Below are 20,328 nucleotides of genomic sequence, written 5' to 3' on the forward strand. Positions count from 1 at the left end.
TTTGAATTTGTTATAATTTTTTAAAATAACATTTGTGGAGTGTATTTGTATCCCACCCCCTAGGTCAATACTTTGTAGCATCATGTATGTAATTCTTGCCATTATAGGCCATTTAATACTTGATATGCTTAATATGCTGATAGGCTTTAACTATTCAATTATAGCTTTGGCTGTATGTTCATGGTGGTCTGCTATTAGATGAACCTTCACCCCAGTCTCATTTTTATTTTTTTCTGCCGCCACTGATGACTTTTCGTCCAGAATTCCCCTGTATCTAGTTCCAATCATTCTCCCCCATCTCCAACGTGCAACCCTATCTCAGCTGAAGGAAATTCTCCCCACAGCATGATGTTGCCATCACCATGTTTCATCGTTGATGTTGTTAGATGTTGTTAGGGATGATGTTAGTCTTGAAACACATTTTGGTCTTCTGCGTTACCTGCATAGCTTGTAGCAAACTGCAAACAGGAAATATTTTGGCTTTCTTTTGTGAGTAATTGTTGTCTTGTCAACAGATTCTCCCACCGGGGATGTGGAACTCTGCAGCTCCTCCAGAGTTTTCAGATAAATGTTCCCCTTGCCTAGCCTTTTAGTTCAGGGGGGAAGGCCATGCTTGTAGTTTACAGTTGTACCATACTTTTTTAATTTTTGGCTGATGAACTGATATGTCCTGAGCTTGGTCCTTTGCTATGTACCCTATTCTGCTTTACATTACACACAAAATGACACATTTACATATTACAGTACATGAACTCTAAATCAATTGTTAACACAGGGTTTTATTTAAGGTGAAGTGAAGGAGGCTGAATCCATATGTAGCCAAGACTTTTCATGTTATTATTTGGAAAGAAAATGAATAAAAATCATGTATGTATTTGCTTCCACTTTATTATGAACTGCTTTGTGTTGGTCTTGACACATACAATTCCAATAAAATACATTAAGGTCGGGGTTGTAGCATTAAATAATATAAAAAAGTTTCAATACTTTTGTCGTTTGAATACTTTTGCAGTGTTTTCATATTTGATATCTAAAGTTGGCAGGAAACTGACCCTGCATTTAGTCATATTGTAATTAATATACATCACAAGTGACACTTGATGTAAGTCTGAGGCAAAAGGGAAATGTCCTGCCTCTCTAGCGGTTTAATACATTACATAAAATACATTACATTGGACTTTTAATTTTTACTCCTCTCCCAGTAATGACCCAGCGTAATGCAATCATCATTCTAAATATCCCTATGATGACAACAATCGTTTACCATTAGCAGGATTAGGTATTCTTCCAGAACAAAGTCAATAATATCGATCAGTGTTCCTCGTGTGTATGTGTCCTTTACAGGAAAACAAATAGGTATTCTCTGTATTTTTAAAGCCTAAATCATGTGTTACAGCCACACAGTTTTGGTGTAACTGTTCTCCGTGTTGTTGAATGTTCTGATTCAAAGGGAATATGGTTTCTTTCTTTGTAAGTTGCCCTGAAATCACATTTTTGTGTGAAATCTTAGTGTATCACTACAACTGAACCGAAATTGAATTTCCATTCTTCCTTGCTATTTTAACTGCAAGATCTCTTTGCATTCTGCCTATTTATTCTATAGCCAAATCTTGTTCGCTTTTTCCTCTAGCTTTCTTTTCATTTTCACCATCTTCTTTGAACCCAGACCCTCTCATTCTCTGAACTGTTACTTTCTCCACACTCCCATATTTGTAATAACTTACAGTCCTGGAGGTCAGCATGGGAGGGTTGTCGTTGATGTCCGTGACAGTGATGATGGCAGTGGCTGTGTTAGAAAGGCCAAAGTTAAGGTTTCCCTCCATGTCCGTGGCTTGCACAATGATGGTATACTGGGACACTTTCTGAGAAAGGATAAAATAGAAAAAAGGGGAACAAAAAATAGTAGCAGTTATTCATCTGAAGATAGCTTTCTCTTCTGTGAGCTCACAGTGGCTACAACAGACTGTGGCTCCCAGGGGAAAAACAAAGCCTGTTTTCTGTTCTACAGTAGCGGTTCGTGGTTTTATTTGAAACACAGTATCATAGGGGTAAAGTCTTTCATTTGACTGAGCTGAAACATCCTCGGTGGAACCTGGCCAGACATCACACCACAAAGAGGGTGCACAGTGCAGCCTCCCAACGGGTACAGCATGCCATCAAAGTCATCAGGCACGCTGCTTATTCAGTATCACTGATCGACAGATGTGAAGACAATGATCCAACTGACAGAGATTAATAGACTATCTGTGAAGCAGTAATATGAGGGAATAATAAATGTTATTCCCTCCCTTGAAATGACACAATGTCACTTCAGTGGGATGGGTTTTTTTTTTATTTTTTTGTATTTCTGTGCTCAGAGGCATTTGTGTTCTTTTTATCCATCCAGCTTTTTCTTCCGCACTCCTTTTGCAGCTTTCTTTTTCTCTTCTTCTGTCCCAGGGTGCAGTTAATGGGCTGCAGGAAGGATAGAGCCCAGGAGCCGACTGTCTGGATAATGTGTCTTGTCAGTGAGATTCCCAATTACATTCCCACTGTCTCTCTCTCTCTCTCACCTGCTAATTACCGAGTAAATATCCCAATTAGACCAGGATGGCACATCAGGAGGATTAGACAGCTCCTCTCGGTTCCTCTCATCTTGATGCTAAATGAGATGCTGAACTCCAACCTTGTGCACACTCTCATGAACACTAACGCATACACGCAAGCACACATCTTTCTACATATCATGTACTTGCCTGGCTGTCCCATCAGCCTGTGTACAGCATGTACATAACACTAATTAGACAATGAAGTAATTATGCAGAGCTTCTCTGAACCTCTTAGGGTTGCAACAATGCCACAGCACACCCAGTTTCCTCTGGAGTGCTGAGGTCTGTTGCTGTCAACAAGCTCTTTAAAAGTCCACTACAGACTTTGGGAATCTTTAGAGGAGAATCAATGTGGGAGTTAAAAAAGAACAGGAAGCAGACATTTTAAAAGGAAAGAACAGAGGAAAGGACAGCACTCAAGAGGGTTTTCAAGAAACCTGTGAAATCTGACAAAAATAGGTCATTTAATTATTGCTTTTGGAGTCACATTTTGCCTCTGACAGATCAAACTACAAAGTGCTTAGGGGTGTTTAAACTGTCAAGGTTTCAAAATGCAAAAATTCTTAGGGATTAGGGATGAATTAGAATATGTTTTAATGCATTTACCTAGAAAGTTGTCCAGAAAAGATTATTTTTTTACTCCACAGTTTCAGACTTCTTACCGTTTTCTATAAACACTGTAAGAGCAAAGCAATGATACACTACAAGTACATCTAACAAACTGAATATCATGAAAACGTTCAGTATTTGTTTTTACTAATTTCAGAAAGCGAATCTTAGGCTAGTTAACAACATAAACAATCAACCAGGAACTGTTGTTATTGTTGGCTTTTTAAGCAAATTTGGCCTCATTCCCAATTCCTCATAACAAACGTCAGTTCTTAAACAGACATATTTACTCTGAACTGTGACATTCCTGTATTGTTATTTTGTTGTTGTTTCAGGTTTATTTGTATTTGTTCAAAACATCATTATTATTCTTGAATGATGTTGAACATTACTTGTCTAGTTAAAGTTTGTTGACTTAAGTATTTTAACCGGAGGTTAAAGTATTTTGCCAATAATTTATTGTATTTTGGAGAGAACTTGTTTGTGTTTTATTCTGTATATGTGTGTAGGGCTTGCTGTTTGAGAATGCCAGTGAATTCACTCCATTGATCGTTCTAAACCACACATCACCAGGCAGGTATTCATAAAACAATAACTGACAGAGACTGAGAGCTGTTTAGCTATTAATTCTTGAAATTCAAGTGGTGCCCTGACTTGTGAATTTTGATTTATTTTACCTACTTTATTAAGAATGGTTCTTGGCACTTACTAATAGTTATTGATAGCCAAACCAACCTATTGCTGCACAACATATGGCTTTTATATTCTGGCTTCATGTTTGTCAACTAAGTTATGACAGTGTGATTTTGTTGTAATTGTCACAACGTTTTTTTGTTTTGTTTTGTCGTAACAATTTCTTCATAGGCCTTTTTTTAAGTAAACAGTGAACTTCATAGATTTGCAGCCACACAGCCTGAAATGCAGCAAATCAGTAATAATGACTTTTTAAAGATAACAAAAAACAGAATCACAAGGCTCAGAAGCGTCTTACTTCTACAGCCAAGTTTAATAAGGTTATGCCATCACAGCTTAATTAATAGACCACCTGCACCATCTCTTGGTCCCTAAGCCCATCAATGAGCCTTGAGCTTCAATGACCGTGCCTCTGTTGTACTGTCCCTCCTTGGCTCTCTTAGGGTTAATAATAGCCTCTGTGTTAGAGCAACATCTCACAAGATCTGCCGCTTTGAAGGTGGTCTGATTAGGATCAGACTATTAAATGGTCAAAGGGTTAAGGAAACAACCTTTTAGCCATACTTAATCTCTTAACCTTTTCACTAGGATCCCACAGGCACATTTACAGTTCTATTAACATGCAGTGACATTGTAGACATTGTAGAGAGTGCAGATGGTAGCATGTTGCTACCATCAACATGTTTAACTGTGTGAAAAGTGGTAGATAGATGATATGCAGAGTTAGTTTTGCATTATTCATTTGCATGTAGATTTGGGGACAGCACAATTAATACTTTGCCTGTCAACAGATTCTCTCACCTGAGCTGTGAATCATTGCAGCTCATCTTAAGTTACCATACACCTCTTGGCTACTTCTCTGGTTAATGCTCTCCTTGCCATGATGTCAGTTTAGGTGGACGGCCTTATCTTGGTAGGTCTGCAATATAGGTTTAATGTTTGGATGATGGGTTGAACAGTGCTCTGAGAGATGGTTAAAGCTTGGGGTATTGTTTTACAACCTAACCCTGCTCTCAAGTCCTCCAGAACTAAATGCCTGACCTGCCCGCAGTGTTCCTTGATCTTAATGATGTGTGTTCACGACCATACCCGACTTTTACATTTAAGATGGCTGCTGCTCACAGCAGTAAAACGATTTTGCTTTGACTGTTTTTAGCAGTACTTTATTACTTATATAACATTTAGTTCCCCTCCTTGAACCGCCACCTTAATGTGGTGGAGGGGTTTGAGTGCTCGAATGATCCTAGAAGCTATGTTGTCTGGGGCTTAAATGCCCCTGGTAGGGTCTCCCATGGCAAACAGGCTCTAGGTGACGGGTCAGACAAAGAGTGGTTCAAGAACCCCTCATGACGACTACAAAATCGAGGCACGTGACGTCGCCTGGTACGGCGGAGCCGGGGTCCCACCCTGGAGCCAGGCCTGGGGTCGGGACTCGTCGGAGAGCGCCTGGTGGCTGAGTTGCTCCTCGCGGGACCCGGCCGGGCCAAGCCCGAATGAGAGATGCGAGACTATCCCCCAGTGGGCCCACCACCTGCAGGGGGAACCATGAGGGACCGGTGCAAAGAGGATTGGGCGGCGGACGAAGGTGGAGACCTTGGTGGCCCGATCCCCGGATGCTTAGGCTGGCTCTAGGGACGTGGAATGTCACCTCGCTGGGGGGGAAGGAGCCTGAGCTTGTGCGGGAGGTCGAGAGATATCGACTAGAAATAGTCGGGCTCGCCTCCACGCACAGCGTGGGCACTGAAACCCGTCTCCTCGAGAGGGGCTGGACTCTCTTCTACTCTGGAGTGGCCCACGGGGAGAGGCGGTGGGCTGGGGTGGGTTTGCTTGTCGCCCCCCAGCTCAGCCGTCTCGTGTTGGGGTTTACCCCAGTGGATGAGAGGGTCGCATCCCTGCGCCTTGGGGTTGGGGAGAGGTCTCTGACTATCATTTCAGCCTAAGGGCCGAGTGGTAGTGCGGAGTACCCGGCCTTCTTGGCGTCCCTGTCGGGGGTGCTGGATAGTGCCCCTCCTGGGGACTCCATTATTCTGCTGGGGGACTTCAACACCCACGTGGGAAACGACAGTGACACCTGGAGAGGTGTGATCGGGAGTAATTGCCTCCCCGATCTGAATCCGAGCGGTGTTTTGTTATTGGACTTCTGTGCTAGTCACGGATTGTCCATAATGAACACCATGTTCAAACATAAGGGTGTCCATCAGTGCACTTGGCACCAGGATACCCTAGGCAGGAGGTCAATGATCGACTTTGTTGTCGTATCATCAGACCTTCGGCCGCATATTTTGGACACTCGGGTGAAGAGAAGGGCTGAGCTGTCCACTGATCACCACCTGGTGGTGAGTTGGATCTGCTGGGGGAGGAGAAAGCCAGACAGACTTGGCAGGCCCCAGCGCATATTGAGGGTCTGCTGGGAACGTCGGGAGGGCCCCTTGGCCAGAGATGTATTCAACTCTCACCTCCGGGAGAGCTTTGACCAGATTCCAAGGGATGTTGGAGAAATAGAGTCCGAGTGGACCATGTTCTCCGCATCTATTGTCGATGCTGCTGCCCGTAGCTGCGGCCGTAAGGTCTGCGGTGCCTGTCGCGGCGGCAATCCCCGAACCCGGTGGTGGACACCGGCAGTAAGGGACGCTGTCAAGCAGAAGAAGAAGTCCTATCGGCTGTGGTTGGCTTGTGGGACTCCTGAGGCGGCTGACGGGTACCATGGGGCCAAGCGTGCCGCGGCCCGGGCGGTGACAGAGGCAAAAACCTGGACCTGGGAGGAGTTCGGTGAGGCCATGGAGAAGGACTACTGGTTGGTCCCGAAAGGATTCTGGCAAACCGTCTGGTGCCTCAGGAGGGGGAAGCAGTGCTTCGCCAACACTGTTTACAGTGGGGGTGGGGAGCTGCTGACCTCGACTGGGGACATTATCGGCCGGTGGAAGGAATACTTCGAGGATCTCCTCAATCCTGCCATCACGCATTCCCTGGTGGAAACAGAGGCTGAAGTCACCGAGGTGGTTAAAAAGCTCCGCGGCGGCAGGGCTTCGGAGTTGGATGAGATCCGCCCTGAGTACCTCAAGTCTTTGGATGTTGTGGGGCTGTCATGGTTGACACGCCTCTCCAACAATGCGTGGCGGACGGGGACAGTGCCTTTGGATTGGCAGACTGGGGTGGTGGTCCCCCTACATAAGAAGGGTGACCGGAGGGTGTGTTCCAACTACAGGGGGATCACACTCCTCAGCCTCCCTGGTAAGGCCTACGCCAGGGTATTGGAGAGGAGAGTCCAGCCGAAAGTCCAACCCCGGCTTCAGGAGGAGCAGTGTGGTTTTCGTCCCGGCCATCGAACACTGGACCAGCTCTATACCCTCTACAGGGTACTCGAGGGTTCATGGGAGTTTGCCCAACCGGTCCACATGTGTTTTGTGGACCTGGAGAAAGCATTCGACTGTGTCCCTCGTGATGCCCTGGGGGGGGGGGGGGGGGTGCTCCAGGAGTATGGAATCGGGGGCCCTTTACTAGGGGCCATCCAATCTTTGTACAAGCGGAACAGGAGTTTGGTTCGCATTGCCGGCACTAAGTCGGACCTGTTCCCGGTGCATGTTGGACTCTGGCAGGGCTGCCCTTTGTCACCGGTCCTGTTCATAACTTTTATGGACAGGATTTCTAGGTGCAGCCAAGGGCCGGAAGGGGTCTGGTTTGGGGACCAGAGGATTTCGTCTCTTCTTTTTGCAGATGACGTGGTCCTGCTGGCCCCCTCTAGCCAAGACCTACAACATGCACCGGGGCGGTTCGCAGCCGAGTGTGAAGCAGCTGGGATGAAGATCAGCTCCTCCAAGTCCGAGGCCATGGTTCTCGACCGGAAGAGGGTGGCTTGTCCTCTTCAGGTTGGAGGGGAGTTCCTGCCTCAAGTGGAGGAGTTTAAGTATCTCGGGGTCTTGTTCACGAGTGAGGGAAGAATGGAGCGGGAGATCGACAGACGGATCGGTGCGGCTGCCACAGTAAGGGGGGCGCTGTGCATTGTGGTGAAGAGAGAGCTGAGCCGAAAAGCGAAGCTCTCGATTTACCGGCCGGTCTACGTTCCTACCATCACCTATGGCCATGAACTTTGGGTCATGACCGAAAGAACGAGATCCGGGATACAAATGGTGGAAATGAGCTTCCTCCGTAGGGTGGCCGGGCACTCCCTTAGAGATAGGATGAGGAGCTCGGCCATCCGAGAGGGGCTTGGAGTAGAGCCGCTACTCCTCCACATCGAGAGGAGCCAGTTGAGGTGGCTCGGGCATCTATACCGGATGCCTCCTGGAAGCCTTCCCCGGGAGGTGTTCCAGGCACGTCTCACCGGGAGGAGGCCCAGGGGACGGCCCAGGATACGCTGGAGGGACTATGTCTCTCGGCTGGCCTGGGAACGCCTTGGGCTCCCACCGGAGGAGCTGGAGGAGGTGTCTGGGGAGAGGGACGTCTGGGCGTCTCTGCTGAGTCTGCTGCCCCTGCGACCCGGTCCCGGATAAAGCGGAAGACGACGACAACGACATTTAGTCATTCATATACATATTATGTTTTAGTGTTTATAAAATGAGATGTTTCATAAGCTGTTTATATGCACGAAATACTGCATAGAACAGTGTTATTGTCATTGTTATTGTTGTAACAGTGGCCATGTATGAGCAATGAAGAATAAGAGCATTAATTGTTTTTCCGATTTTAAGACAAGTTTGTGCTTGTACTATGAAAATGTATGAATGTTTAGGAGGTATGATTACTTTATCAGCACACTGAAGGCAGCTAAGTGATGCTGTTCATATCTGCTTCAGCATCCCTACTATTCTGTCAGGCATTTTGCAGAGCTTTCTATAAAATGCAGAAAGGAGTGAAATTGGTATTAGATTACAATACAAGCAGTAACACGTGGATTGAAAATCTACTAAAAAAAACAAACCTAATCACACTGACACCAACTTGTAATATTATATGAAATAGAAGGAAAATAATTATGTCAGTACCAGCTCTTTGAAGTGCAAAAGGGGCTAGCAGGAGTTTAATCCTACATTTTGGGGAGACTGTCTGGATTTGCCAAATTGCAGATAAAACAGAGTAAAAATAATCAGTGGCGGATTGGCTAAGGAACTTTTAGTACAGGTTGCCCTCATACCTTTCTTCCTCTCTGGCACCCCACTGTCTCACCCCGTTTCTCTGTCTGTGTCACCCTATTTTCTTCTGTTAAATTAACACTCACTTCTTCGCTCATCACAGTAATACCCTATCTATTCAGTTGTGCTTTTGTTCTCTTGCTTCCCCTCAGCTTCCCCTTTTCCCTCCGTTGCTCATGTTTTATCGAGTACAGATGTGATTATATGGGTGCTTTTGTGCTTCTTTGACAGGTGTCAAGGGCATTCCTTCTCAAAAATTTCCTTTTGTGTCTGTACCACACAGCCATACACACACAATGCACATTCACAGGCATGAACAACACGACATGAGCAGCCCACTGCATCGTGATGTGTCGTTAATAGGTCTGTCACTAGTGACAGTTTCGGAGGATGATCTGTTTCGCACATGTATTTGCAGAGTTGTCACTGGCACATCCATGATGTGACAATAAACACATTTGGATCTTGTCACAACTTTTAGAGCTCCATAAACAAGGTGACCGAAGACAATTTACTGTAAAAAACAAACAAACAAAAACAAAAACAGCAGAGTCGATGTTTGTGTGGAGGAAATATGTGTTGTGACAAATGGATACATGAGATTTAAAAGTGTAGTCGGAGCAAACAATACTGTTAGAAAATGTGGTCCTCGAGAAAATAAAGGTGCATCGTTTGCCCACCTAAACATTGTGAAACCCAAAGGGGTTCACAGATTTAAAAGCACACATTTCCTCTCTGTCACAATACTCTTATTGAGGTGTGAAACAATAAAGACAAACCTCTCTGTCGAGTCCAGGCGCTACTGTCATAATGTCCCCTGTCTCACTGTTGATGGTGAACATGTTAGGTATTGGACTGTGCGGCATCTGGGAAAGGATCCGATAGCGCACCATTCCATTAGCTGTGGTGTTGTCGTCGGCATCAAATGCAGACAGATGCATCACGTACGTTCCTGATGAGGACAGAAGTTTTGTCACCATGCATATTCAGATGCAGTTAAGTAGGCTCTAATCATGGAAAATACTGCATTCATGTCATCTGTGATTTCTATAATAATACCTCTTACTGCATCAAATTCTGCTCTTCGCCTGATGTTTCACTATCACAATAGATTTTGAGTTTGCTCTGCTTTAACTTTTTTCTGCTTTGACTTCTGAATTTTTTCCCTGCAAGAGTTCTAAACCTATTTAAAGATTTTTATCAAGCTAAATATTTTTTTTCTCTTACATCTGACCGCAAGGTAGTCATCCCACTTCAGCAACTCACATTCAGTTTGCAGGGTGAGTTTAGACAGTTTTTAATAAACATTTTTAATAAAGAAAGGAAAAGCCCCTTTCCAAGATTGGAAATGAAAGCAGATTACTTCTGTCAATCTTCACTCACGAGAACAGGGTAAACTGTTCAATGAAAATAATACATACATACTATTTAAGGATTACTGGTTGGTTGGCGGCCCTATAACACTCTATAACAAGGACCCATGCTTATCTTGCCACCATACACAGTGAGGACAATGGTAAAAGGATGGATAAGTTAACTGTTTTAGAGCACCAAAGAGTGGATCACCATAACAACCTTCTGGAGAAAGAAAAAAACTTTTCTGTCCTACCAAAACCAAACGTGTAACAGTCTAATGGAACTTTAATTGAAAATGTGGGCTTTGGTCAGATGAGACCAGGTACGAGCTTTCAATACTTGATTACGACTAAACACGTTTTAAAAGCAGCATACTATGGAAGCAAATCGTTACCAAATTTCAAATGAAAAAGCATTTTCAGAAATGCTTTTTCATTTTAAGAATGTGGCTGCATTGTTTGACTCATAAATAAAATTAGTAATCAATAATCCTATTTGCATTTAAATTTTCTTCTTCAAGACTGCTCATTCTTTCACTTAATTAAAATGAAAAAGAAAAAAACATTTGAGATTTATTTTTTAAAATATGCCCCAGCAAGTAGATACCAAAATTCAATTTGAAATGTAAAATTTGAAAATGAAAAAGCATTTCCAGAAATGCTTTTTCATTTTAAGAATGTGGCTGCATTATTTGACCCATAAATAAAATTAGTAATCAATCATCCTATTTGCATTTGCATTTTCTTTTTCACGACTGCACATTTTATGCCATAATCAAAAAGAAAACAAAGCAGACATTGCTTTTTCGTTTTCGTGGTCTGCCCGCAAAGTACTGCCCAGAACTCGAAAACAAAAAAGCATTCCGAGCAGCGGGCGCAGAAGAGTGACGTCAGCCGCCGCTCCTCTTCAGCTCCCTGCTGACCGAGCTACCCATCTTGTTCGGTAGGGGGCGCTGTGCACATCTGCATTGCATTACATTGCAAAAGTGCCGATAAATTGATTGAATTGCAGCAGGGCCGAGCTCAATTTGTGGCAGTGGCAGGCAGAACTGGTAGTTCCCATGGCAGGCTGTGGCATCCTTATGGCCTGGGACATCCAGCGTGTTTTTAAGCATTTTTTATAATTTTCTGTATTGCGAGCGAATGCAAAAGTATTGCGAGCGAATGCAAAAATAGTGTGGGGATGCAAAAGAAAGAAAAATTCCCCTCGCGGGCTCCGTAGAAAGGCTTCATCAAGGGAAGATATTAAATAAATACTTTGTGAAACAGAAATTTTGTTTATGTACCATTAAATGTACAATTTATTTTAATACATCATTAAATGTTAGGTGTACCGCTAATTAAGTCATGTCGTCTTTAAAATTATACTTAAATATTCAGTGGCACATTTAATAGCATAATAGTCCATTTCATGATATAATGGTACATTTATTGTTTCTAATGATCTATTTAATAAATAAATGGTACCTTTAATTTAATGGCACATTTAATGTTACATTTCTTTCATGTTACATTTGCTTCACTTATGGGACATTGAAAACATTTATTTATTTAATGATGATTTCATTGTTTTAATTTTGTCCAGTTTGACCCTCCATTCTTGATGCCTGTATAGGAGGTCATGTCAGAATTTGAATCAGGTGTGCTGGAGCAGACACACATCTAAAACTTGCAGGGAATGGGTCCCTGAGGACCAGGGCTATAAACCATTGAGGTACAGTTTCTAAATTGTGAAGGTAATGCCTTCTTGCACTTTTGTTCACCAAGTACAGTTCTCTTGCTAGGTGCATTTTTCTTTTGTTTCAGCAATTTGAAACATAAAAATAATGTCATTGTTCAAAGGAAACAATCACTTAATAAATGAGTAAAATACAACTATGTACATTTTGTTTATTCAGCTAAGGTGGCCATGGTCTGTTTCCTTGTTTGATATTTTATTATTTCTTCATTATTATTCTTTTTACTTTAACTGGCCTTTACTACAGCTAAAAACAGGGACCTAACTGGTCCTTCAAATATAGAAATTGCCAAAAGACTAAATGAAGAAAACAAAAATGGGAGTGGCACAGGAGTGGGACTCATTCTAAATGGGAGCGGGATGGGAGTGGGAGTCAATTTACCAGGGGTGAGATTGGACAGGATTTTTTTTTTATGCTGGCCTGGGATTGGGAGGGGACAAGAAATTTTTCTGTGGGAGCGGGATGGGACAGGAGAAGAAATCCACTCCCGTGTCACCCTCTAGTGTGAATCACAGAATGAATACGTGGATATTCACATCACACCCATTGTTAGGGAAGGTAGAGGCCTTGTGAGCCTTGTTAATGCACGGCATCATGAAATCCCTAAAATACTTGGGTATTTTAAATAAAAAAAAAAGCTTCCTCCATGGCTAATAGCCAACTCTGTTGCTGCTTCTTGGCATAGGCCGTATAGGCAGTTTGGGTATAACTCTATTGAAGACTCACAAATATAACTCATTCTGTCCTGTTCACCTAAAATGTGTTTGCCCTTTTGTCCAATCATGGATAGTATGAAAGTATATTTGTACTATGTGAAAAAATTGGCCCTAACATTTTAACATTTCTTACCCACTACAGCATTAGAAAACAAGGTAATTTTTTTTCTTCCAAACAGTTCCCATTACAGGAGGATAGTAAATGCGTGACTACATAAGGACTGCAGACCACATAAAAAGTAAGAAAAAAGGAAAAACATGCAGTTTAAATCCATGCAGTAGGATTCTCTACATAAATTACTGTAAGTGGCTAAATGTACAGTATGTGCCCTCCCTGATGAAGTCCACCATTGTGTGGAGAATAAACCCCTGTCCTTTCATGAATGCTCTGCTTGTTTGCTTTCAAGTCTCCACACACTCATAAAACTCTATGGGATCCCACTACCTGTCATCCAATATTTCCATCTCTTTCTCCCTCTTTGCTAGTTGATTCTAATTGCCAGAGATGGTGATATCATGCCAATGACAGCCCCTGTCCAAGGATAATTGTAACCGCAGCTCCCATTTCAAACTTCATTACGTTTCAAAGCAACATTTGTCAATGAATCGGCCAGAGGGAGCATTCTAAAGCCCTCTCAGTGAGACAACAAAAAAAGGATGTTATGAACAGATAGCAGGAGAGAGGAAGAAAACAACAGGGGGCAGACTGCGTGTTTGGTTTGATTCCATGCCAAGAGACTATCAGTGCCCACCCAAAACTTTTCACTTGAGATGAAGGGATACAGTGAAAGATGAAGAATCACAGTGTGTCACACATCACTGGGGTAATTTCATTAAGCTGCACTCGTATGTGGTTTAATGTGGACCCTTTGTATGGGTGCCTAAGCTGTGCCTGACAGGATTACGTCCCCATAATGACTCTTTAATTTGCAAACTAATTCAAGTCTGTAATTGGCCTTCCTTTGAAACCACTGGAGCTCTAAATTTTAAAAGTCTTTTTTTATGATTATTGTCCAGCTAAATGTCATGCATACCATAGAGACTCATGTGCTTTGTGGGGCAAGGCTGACGGAGCTTCAACAGAATGGGGAAAGAAAATATAATTCTGAAAAAAGGCAGAATGAAGAAAGTAAACAGAATATTTAGAGTAGGAAATGAGCACCTGGACACCTCTTCAGATCACCTCTAGCATTATAAAGTTGGGCTCATCAGGCTCAAACTCACAAAAGCTTGCACACAGAGCACATCTCTGGGATACTTCTGCTCCAAAGTTTGATTGAAAATGACCCAGTGGTGCTACCCTTTGTACATTTAATCCTCAATCTCTTCACCAGCATGAGAATGCTACTTGCTTTAAGGTCTTTGTTTTCAAGGCTAAATGAAAATTTATAAGACACAGAGAGTCTTACAAATCAAAGGGAATGGAACATTCTTTGTTCTACCCAAAACTCACATTTGGACCTGCACTTTTAATGACACCCTTCTTTTATCTTATTCTACCCCCTGTTCTTTTGCAGACCTACATTTGCTGCAATTTGCAAAATTTGTGAATTGCTCTGGATGAACTGTTTCTGTATTTTTTTTCTCCTGCGTCATTACCTGGTTTAGAACCTTCATCCACAGAACCATTGTAGACCTGGTTTTTGAACTCAGGTCTGTTGTCGTTCATGTCGATTACAAAGATGTACAGATCAATAGGGTTTTCGACCTGGTTCCCATTCATATCCACAGCATGGGCTCGCAACTGGAGGAAAGAGACAGAAAAAAAGAGTCCAGATTACAACTCAACACTCAACAGGCTTATACGCAGGGTTAAATCAAACCAAGGTTCCAGCCTGACCGGTACATTGAACAGAGCTAATGTCCTTGTTGCAGTAAAAAAAAACAAATGGGGAACTGATTTATTGACTGGAGTATATGATGAGTAAAAGTATGACTCTTCAGTTTGTCGAAATGAGACATTTTCTGAATAATCTTTTACATCACAGGGCTGCACGCTGGCTCAGTTAGTAGCACTATTGCCTTGCAGCAAGAAGGTCTTGGGTTTGACTCCCAGCCTGGTTTCTTTCTGCATGTGTGGGTTTTCTTCAGTTAATCCGGCTTCCTCCGACAGTCCAAAAACATGACTGTTAATTGGTCTTTCTAAACTCCAATGGATGTGTGCATGGTTGTTTGTCTCTATGTTGCCCTTTGATGGACTGGCGACCTGTCTACGGTGTACCCTGCCTCTAGACTGCTAGAGAAAGCCACCAGCCCCCCGGTGACCCTGTACAGAAGAAGTGAGTATAAAAAATTTATGGATCTTTTAGATCACAGTACTAAACCTCTCACAATCATTGGTATCAAACTGGCACTGAATTGTACAGCTACATAATGTATAGTATCTTGGGCAATTATTTGTATTGTTTTAAAACCAAAAACCTATTATTACTATTTTGTAGGGATTTTATGGCAAAGACTAAAACATGTAGTGTACAACTATAAAGTGGAAGGTAAATAATACATGTTTTTTTAAAAGGTTTGCAAACAAAATTCTGGTAAGTCTGACATGGAGTTATTTTTTCTCATACTTCTAAATATAATCCATTGTAACCAACTGCCTTCAGTTGGAAATCCAATCCAATCCAACTCCAAAGCACTTTAAACAATCAGTTGAATAATAATTGTACAGTTAAATAAGTGAAAAAAAATTAAAACACACAATACACAGGTAAACAGCCCTATATTAAAACAATATAAAACAGCACAAAAAATCAATTAAAAACAACTAAAATAGAAATGACTTGAAACCAAAATCTCACAGGGTTTTGCATGCCTTTAAAAAAAGGGTTTTCAGATAAGATTTAATAAAATTGAATGCATTTTTTTATAACATTTTCAAGGGCAGGTTATTCCATAATTTGGGAGCTGCTACAGCAAAAGCACGGCGTCAGTAATGTTTCGCCTAGTCCTAGGTACAGACAGATGGAGGGCTTAAAAAGGAAAAACAAAAGTATTTCAAAATGATTCCTAAAAGGAATGGCCACCCAGTGAATGGAAGCAAAAATGGGTACCAGTTAAAAGATGAGCTGCAGCATTTTGCACCCTCTGGAGATAAGTGATGGACAATGCACTTAGCCAGCTGCCTCAACTGAGAAAAGCTTGATTTAACAACCTCCATAATCTGGCAGTCAAAATTAGAATTCGGGTCCATTTGACCCCCAGATTTGTGACAACTGGCTTATTATACTGGGCTACGGAATCTGAAAATAAAATTGGGGGTCTCAGTGGGCTAATCAAAAACCATTATTTGGTCTCTTTGTCACTGAATTTTAAAATGTTAAGTGCCATCCATGCTTTATTGTCATCAAGACACGGAAGTAAGTAGTGGCTGCACAAAGTATGTCCCATCTGCATAAAAGAGAAATGCAATAATATGTTTTCTAAGTATAAATTCACATGGGAGCAAATGTAAGGAAAAGAGGAGGAAACCTAGAACTGAGCTCTGTGGGACCCACACAACAGAGGAGCAGAGGAGGACATGTGGATACCAAGACTGAAAAAAAAAGTTAACATGGCCTAATAGGACCTATAAACCACTTTAGTGGTATGTCCTTGATGCCAACCTATTGCCCCAAACGAGATAGTAAAATAGCGTAATCTACTGTATCAAACGCAGCTGTCAAATCTAAAAGCACAAGAACAACACAGTTGCCACAATAAGTAATTAAAAATAAGTCATTAAAAACTTTTAAAAGGCCTGATTTGGTGCTCTGTAAAAATTTAAAACCAGTTGGAAATAGAGTCCACCTGTGCGTTATTCAGTCTTGGTATGGCTGCAGCTGCTATCTGAAGGTCTCAGAGGTTTGTTAGAGAGCATTAGAGAACATCATGAAGACAGAAGAACACATTAAATAGGTCAGGGATAAACTTTGGGAGAATTTTAAAAGAAGAGTTAGGTTATAAAACAATGGCCAACTTATGGTGCACTGTTCGACCCATCATTCAGTTGTGCTGCCATGAAGAACTATTTTGTTTTTTTTAAAGATTTCTTTTGACAGTAGGGGCCTTAATTTTCTCAGTGAGTCGACATGAACGGGTTGAAGAGAGGGGGAAGACATGCAGCAAGTGTACCTGAACCGGGAATTGAACCAGCTCGGCTGCATTAAGGACTTAAAGCCTCTATACATGGGTCACGTGTTTTCACCCTAATTATTTGATTATTCCAAATGATCATTTTTTACAATAAATTTTCATATATTTAAATTGTGCAAATTAAATTGTAATAATAGATTTGTGCTCTAAAGTATTAAATATATGTATGAAGTGTCACCTCTAGTTTGACAAAATAAATAAAATAAAACCCTTATTTACAAATAAAAAAGGAACAAAAAATATGAAAAGCTTAAACTGAAATAATAAGAAATAGTCATAAGTGCAACTGCAAAGGAAACATAAATTGTCCCTATTGGCTCATCGCCACTGAAGCAGACTATTTTTCCCTCAACTGTTGCTCAAATGCAAGCAGCCAGGGGCTTCTACTCACAAACAGCAATTTAGAGGAAAACAGTTGCTAACTTTAGCTGAAAAGCTTAAGAAAATAAAAAGGATTAATTTAGACAAGAACTAATGCGACTTAAAGAGACTAAAAATGTTGATGTTAATGGATTATTATAGTCAATGTCAGTTATGATGCACAATCATGGTAGTCCAAAGCTGCCAACCTACCAAGACATGGCTGTCCACCTAAATAACAGGGTGGCCAAAGGGGGCACTATTCAGAGAAACAGTCAATACACACATGATAATTCTGGAGGACCTGCAAAGATCCACAGTTCAGATGGGAGGATCGGTTGATACAACCCCTTTAAGTGGTGCACTCCACAAATATGTCCTTTATGGAAGAGTAGTAAGAAAATGGCTGTTGTTAAAAGAAAGGTTACAAATATTTTTCAAGCCACTGCAAAGGTTACCTTCTCTAGATTTGTCAAGAATTTTGGCTTCCACTCCTGCTATTTCTGCTTCTGTCATTTACTACAAAGGCAAAGCCCATAGCAGGAATCACAGAGCATGTGCAAAATATACACAACACTTTTGGTTCCAGCTAAACATAAATCTGCATTTATTTTCATATATTTAAGTAACAAATATAGCTCTTACATATAAACAATCTCATGCAATAAAAAAAGCTTTAAAATGTAGGCAAAAAAAATATAAATTGTCAGTTAACTTAAAGTAAATCAGTGTTGATGTATTTAGAGTAATTAAGTTGTTTCAAGTTTCTTGAGGAACTTGCTAGTTCTTCTGTGAATTTAGTCTTTTAGTCTGGATCAAAGACTTTTTCTTCATGTAATCCCAGAGCGACCTGCTGATATTCAGCTCAGAACACTCAGATGGCTACGAGAGGCTTTCAATCACTTATTGCTGTGGACAGTTATTCATGACCCTGCCTAGATCTTGAGGGCTTTTGCTTTTCCACAGACTAAATTTGGGTCTTATCTGAAATGTTTTAGCAGAAGATAGCAAAAAACATAAATGTCTATAAATGCAGAGTGTCTGAAATAAATATACAACAAGATAAAAACCACCAATGAAGTCTGTAGAATTGTTGGTGTATAACATGATATTCGCTGCATTTTCTGTTGAGCCTCAATAATACTAGAATTTTCCCTAGGCAAAATAAAAAGGTGAAAAAAAACTTGACTTAACCTTTAATCATCATAAAGCACGAATATACATATGCATATGCTTTTGCCACAACAAGATGAGATCTTCATAGGTGAATTTTGCTGCAACACAACTCTAAAAAATATTTTCTTCACCTTAACAATATCACATTAGACATTTTAGACAGCAACTTCAGATAATCTTCTTACAGAGAAATTGCCTTTGCAATGTATTTTTCTCCTGACTTCTTATCTTTTGACACTTAGTTCACGGAAATTTTTATCTCAGCAGGAAGCAAACGGAAAACATCTTATTTCATGGAAGGCTGGCTCAGTCGTAAAAGCGAGGTGTCTTTTTCAGAATGACTGTGTCCGTAGCCCTGGCCAGCGTTCTGTCTGGTTTTGTTTGAAAACGAGCACTGAAATCTGTTAACTTCCCTTTGACTGCTAAGAAAAAAACTGTCAGCATATGTGAAATTTAGCTTGGCTATGCTTAGATTGAAAAAAATCACAGGCTCTGATTTCTTACAATGTTTGGACACGGAGGGTTTTCATCAGAATACATGCAGCTTTACTCTTTTTCTGCTTATGCACAAAAAACCCCCCAAACAAACAAAAAGTCGAGAAGTAAAATAAATGATTAGGAATATTCTTAGGCCAAATGGTTGTTTAATCCTTTCTACAAAAATGTATGAACTAATGACAACAGTGACATTTCAAAATAAACTCATTGATTCTCTCAAAACCTATTTGCTTTGCTTGGGAATGTTTTTGTCCCTGAACATGACTTATTCAGTGATATTTTTGTCAGCATCAGGCACTAGGGATGTTTACCTAGATCACAGAAGTAAAATGAAAGAAACAGTACAATACGTTTTGCTCCTACAATATAGCCTTGTAAATATGTATTCCATTAAAAAGAAATGTACACATTCAGTTTTCTAGCCAAGATTCTATCTCTGAATTCAGTATTAGGCATGTACATCAAAAAATGGATGAGGGACAGTGAAATCTTTTCTTCTATAAATGGAATGGGAATAAAAGTATGACAAAGACAAGAATGAATTTTTGCTGCATATGAAGTTTGAATGTAATATGTAATGTATTAAGCAGTAAACCCACTGATATGTTTTATATTTTGTCATGCTACAATGACACACTTCAATTTATTTAATTATGATTTTACGTGATAAAACACAGGTAACCTGCAAATCAATATGTCTCTAGCAGCCTTGCACATATAGAAACCAAAACCTTTGCTCATTCTTTGAAAATTAGCTCAGGTTCAGTCAGATTGGGGCTCACAATTTTCTTTCTCTTCTTAACTCTATTAGATTTTGGTGTGGGCTTTGACTGGACTATTCCCAAGCATAAATATGCTTTTATAACATCATTCCATTGTAATTCAGGCTGCATATGGACACTCTTTAATAGTGTACATTTATTTATTTCTATTTAGCCATCTTTCCTCTCACTGCTAACCTGCACCGCTGCCCCTGTCCCTGATGAAGCAAAGTTTCCCCAGAGCATGATGGTGTCATTAGCATGTGTCACTGTGTAAACCAAAAACCTGTGAAAAACACCAATCTTTAGATGTGCATAGTTGGTAAAGGCATACTCCAAGAGACTTGGAGCTGTAGTAGCAACACATGTGATTCTACCAATGATTACCAATGGGGTGAATACTGTACATATCTACCACACACTAGTCAGACCTTTATTAGAAAAGAATTCAGAAAACCAACCACATGTTTTTCCATTAAGCTGTTTTTAGTTTTGTTCTGTCAGATAAAATTCTACATTGAAGTATGCAGTTGTAACCTGCAAAAATACAGAGATGTCCAAGGGTATAAA

The 20,328-nt window shown here is 41.1% G+C and overlaps 1 protein-coding gene across 3 annotated transcripts in view; it reads right to left on the bottom strand.

The window, feature by feature from the left end:
* The window catches only part of LOC124869914 (cadherin-4-like), a 395,423-nt gene that overhangs the window by 49,271 nt on the left and 325,824 nt on the right, over nucleotides 1-20,328 (bottom strand). For all 3 annotated transcript variants that reach the window (XM_047368168.1, XM_047368176.1, XM_047368160.1), the window contains 3 exons: nucleotides 14,429-14,573; nucleotides 9,799-9,971; nucleotides 1,725-1,862 (listed from right to left, as the gene is read on the bottom strand). In XM_047368168.1, coding sequence (XP_047224124.1) covers nucleotides 1,725-1,862; nucleotides 9,799-9,971; nucleotides 14,429-14,573 — 456 coding nt within the window. The remainder of the gene's footprint in view (nucleotides 1-1,724; nucleotides 1,863-9,798; nucleotides 9,972-14,428; nucleotides 14,574-20,328) is intronic.

The sequence above is a fragment of the Girardinichthys multiradiatus genome, chromosome 1, assembly GCF_021462225.1.
Source record: "Girardinichthys multiradiatus isolate DD_20200921_A chromosome 1, DD_fGirMul_XY1, whole genome shotgun sequence".
In the NCBI taxonomy this organism is placed as follows: Eukaryota; Metazoa; Chordata; class Actinopteri; order Cyprinodontiformes; family Goodeidae; genus Girardinichthys; species Girardinichthys multiradiatus.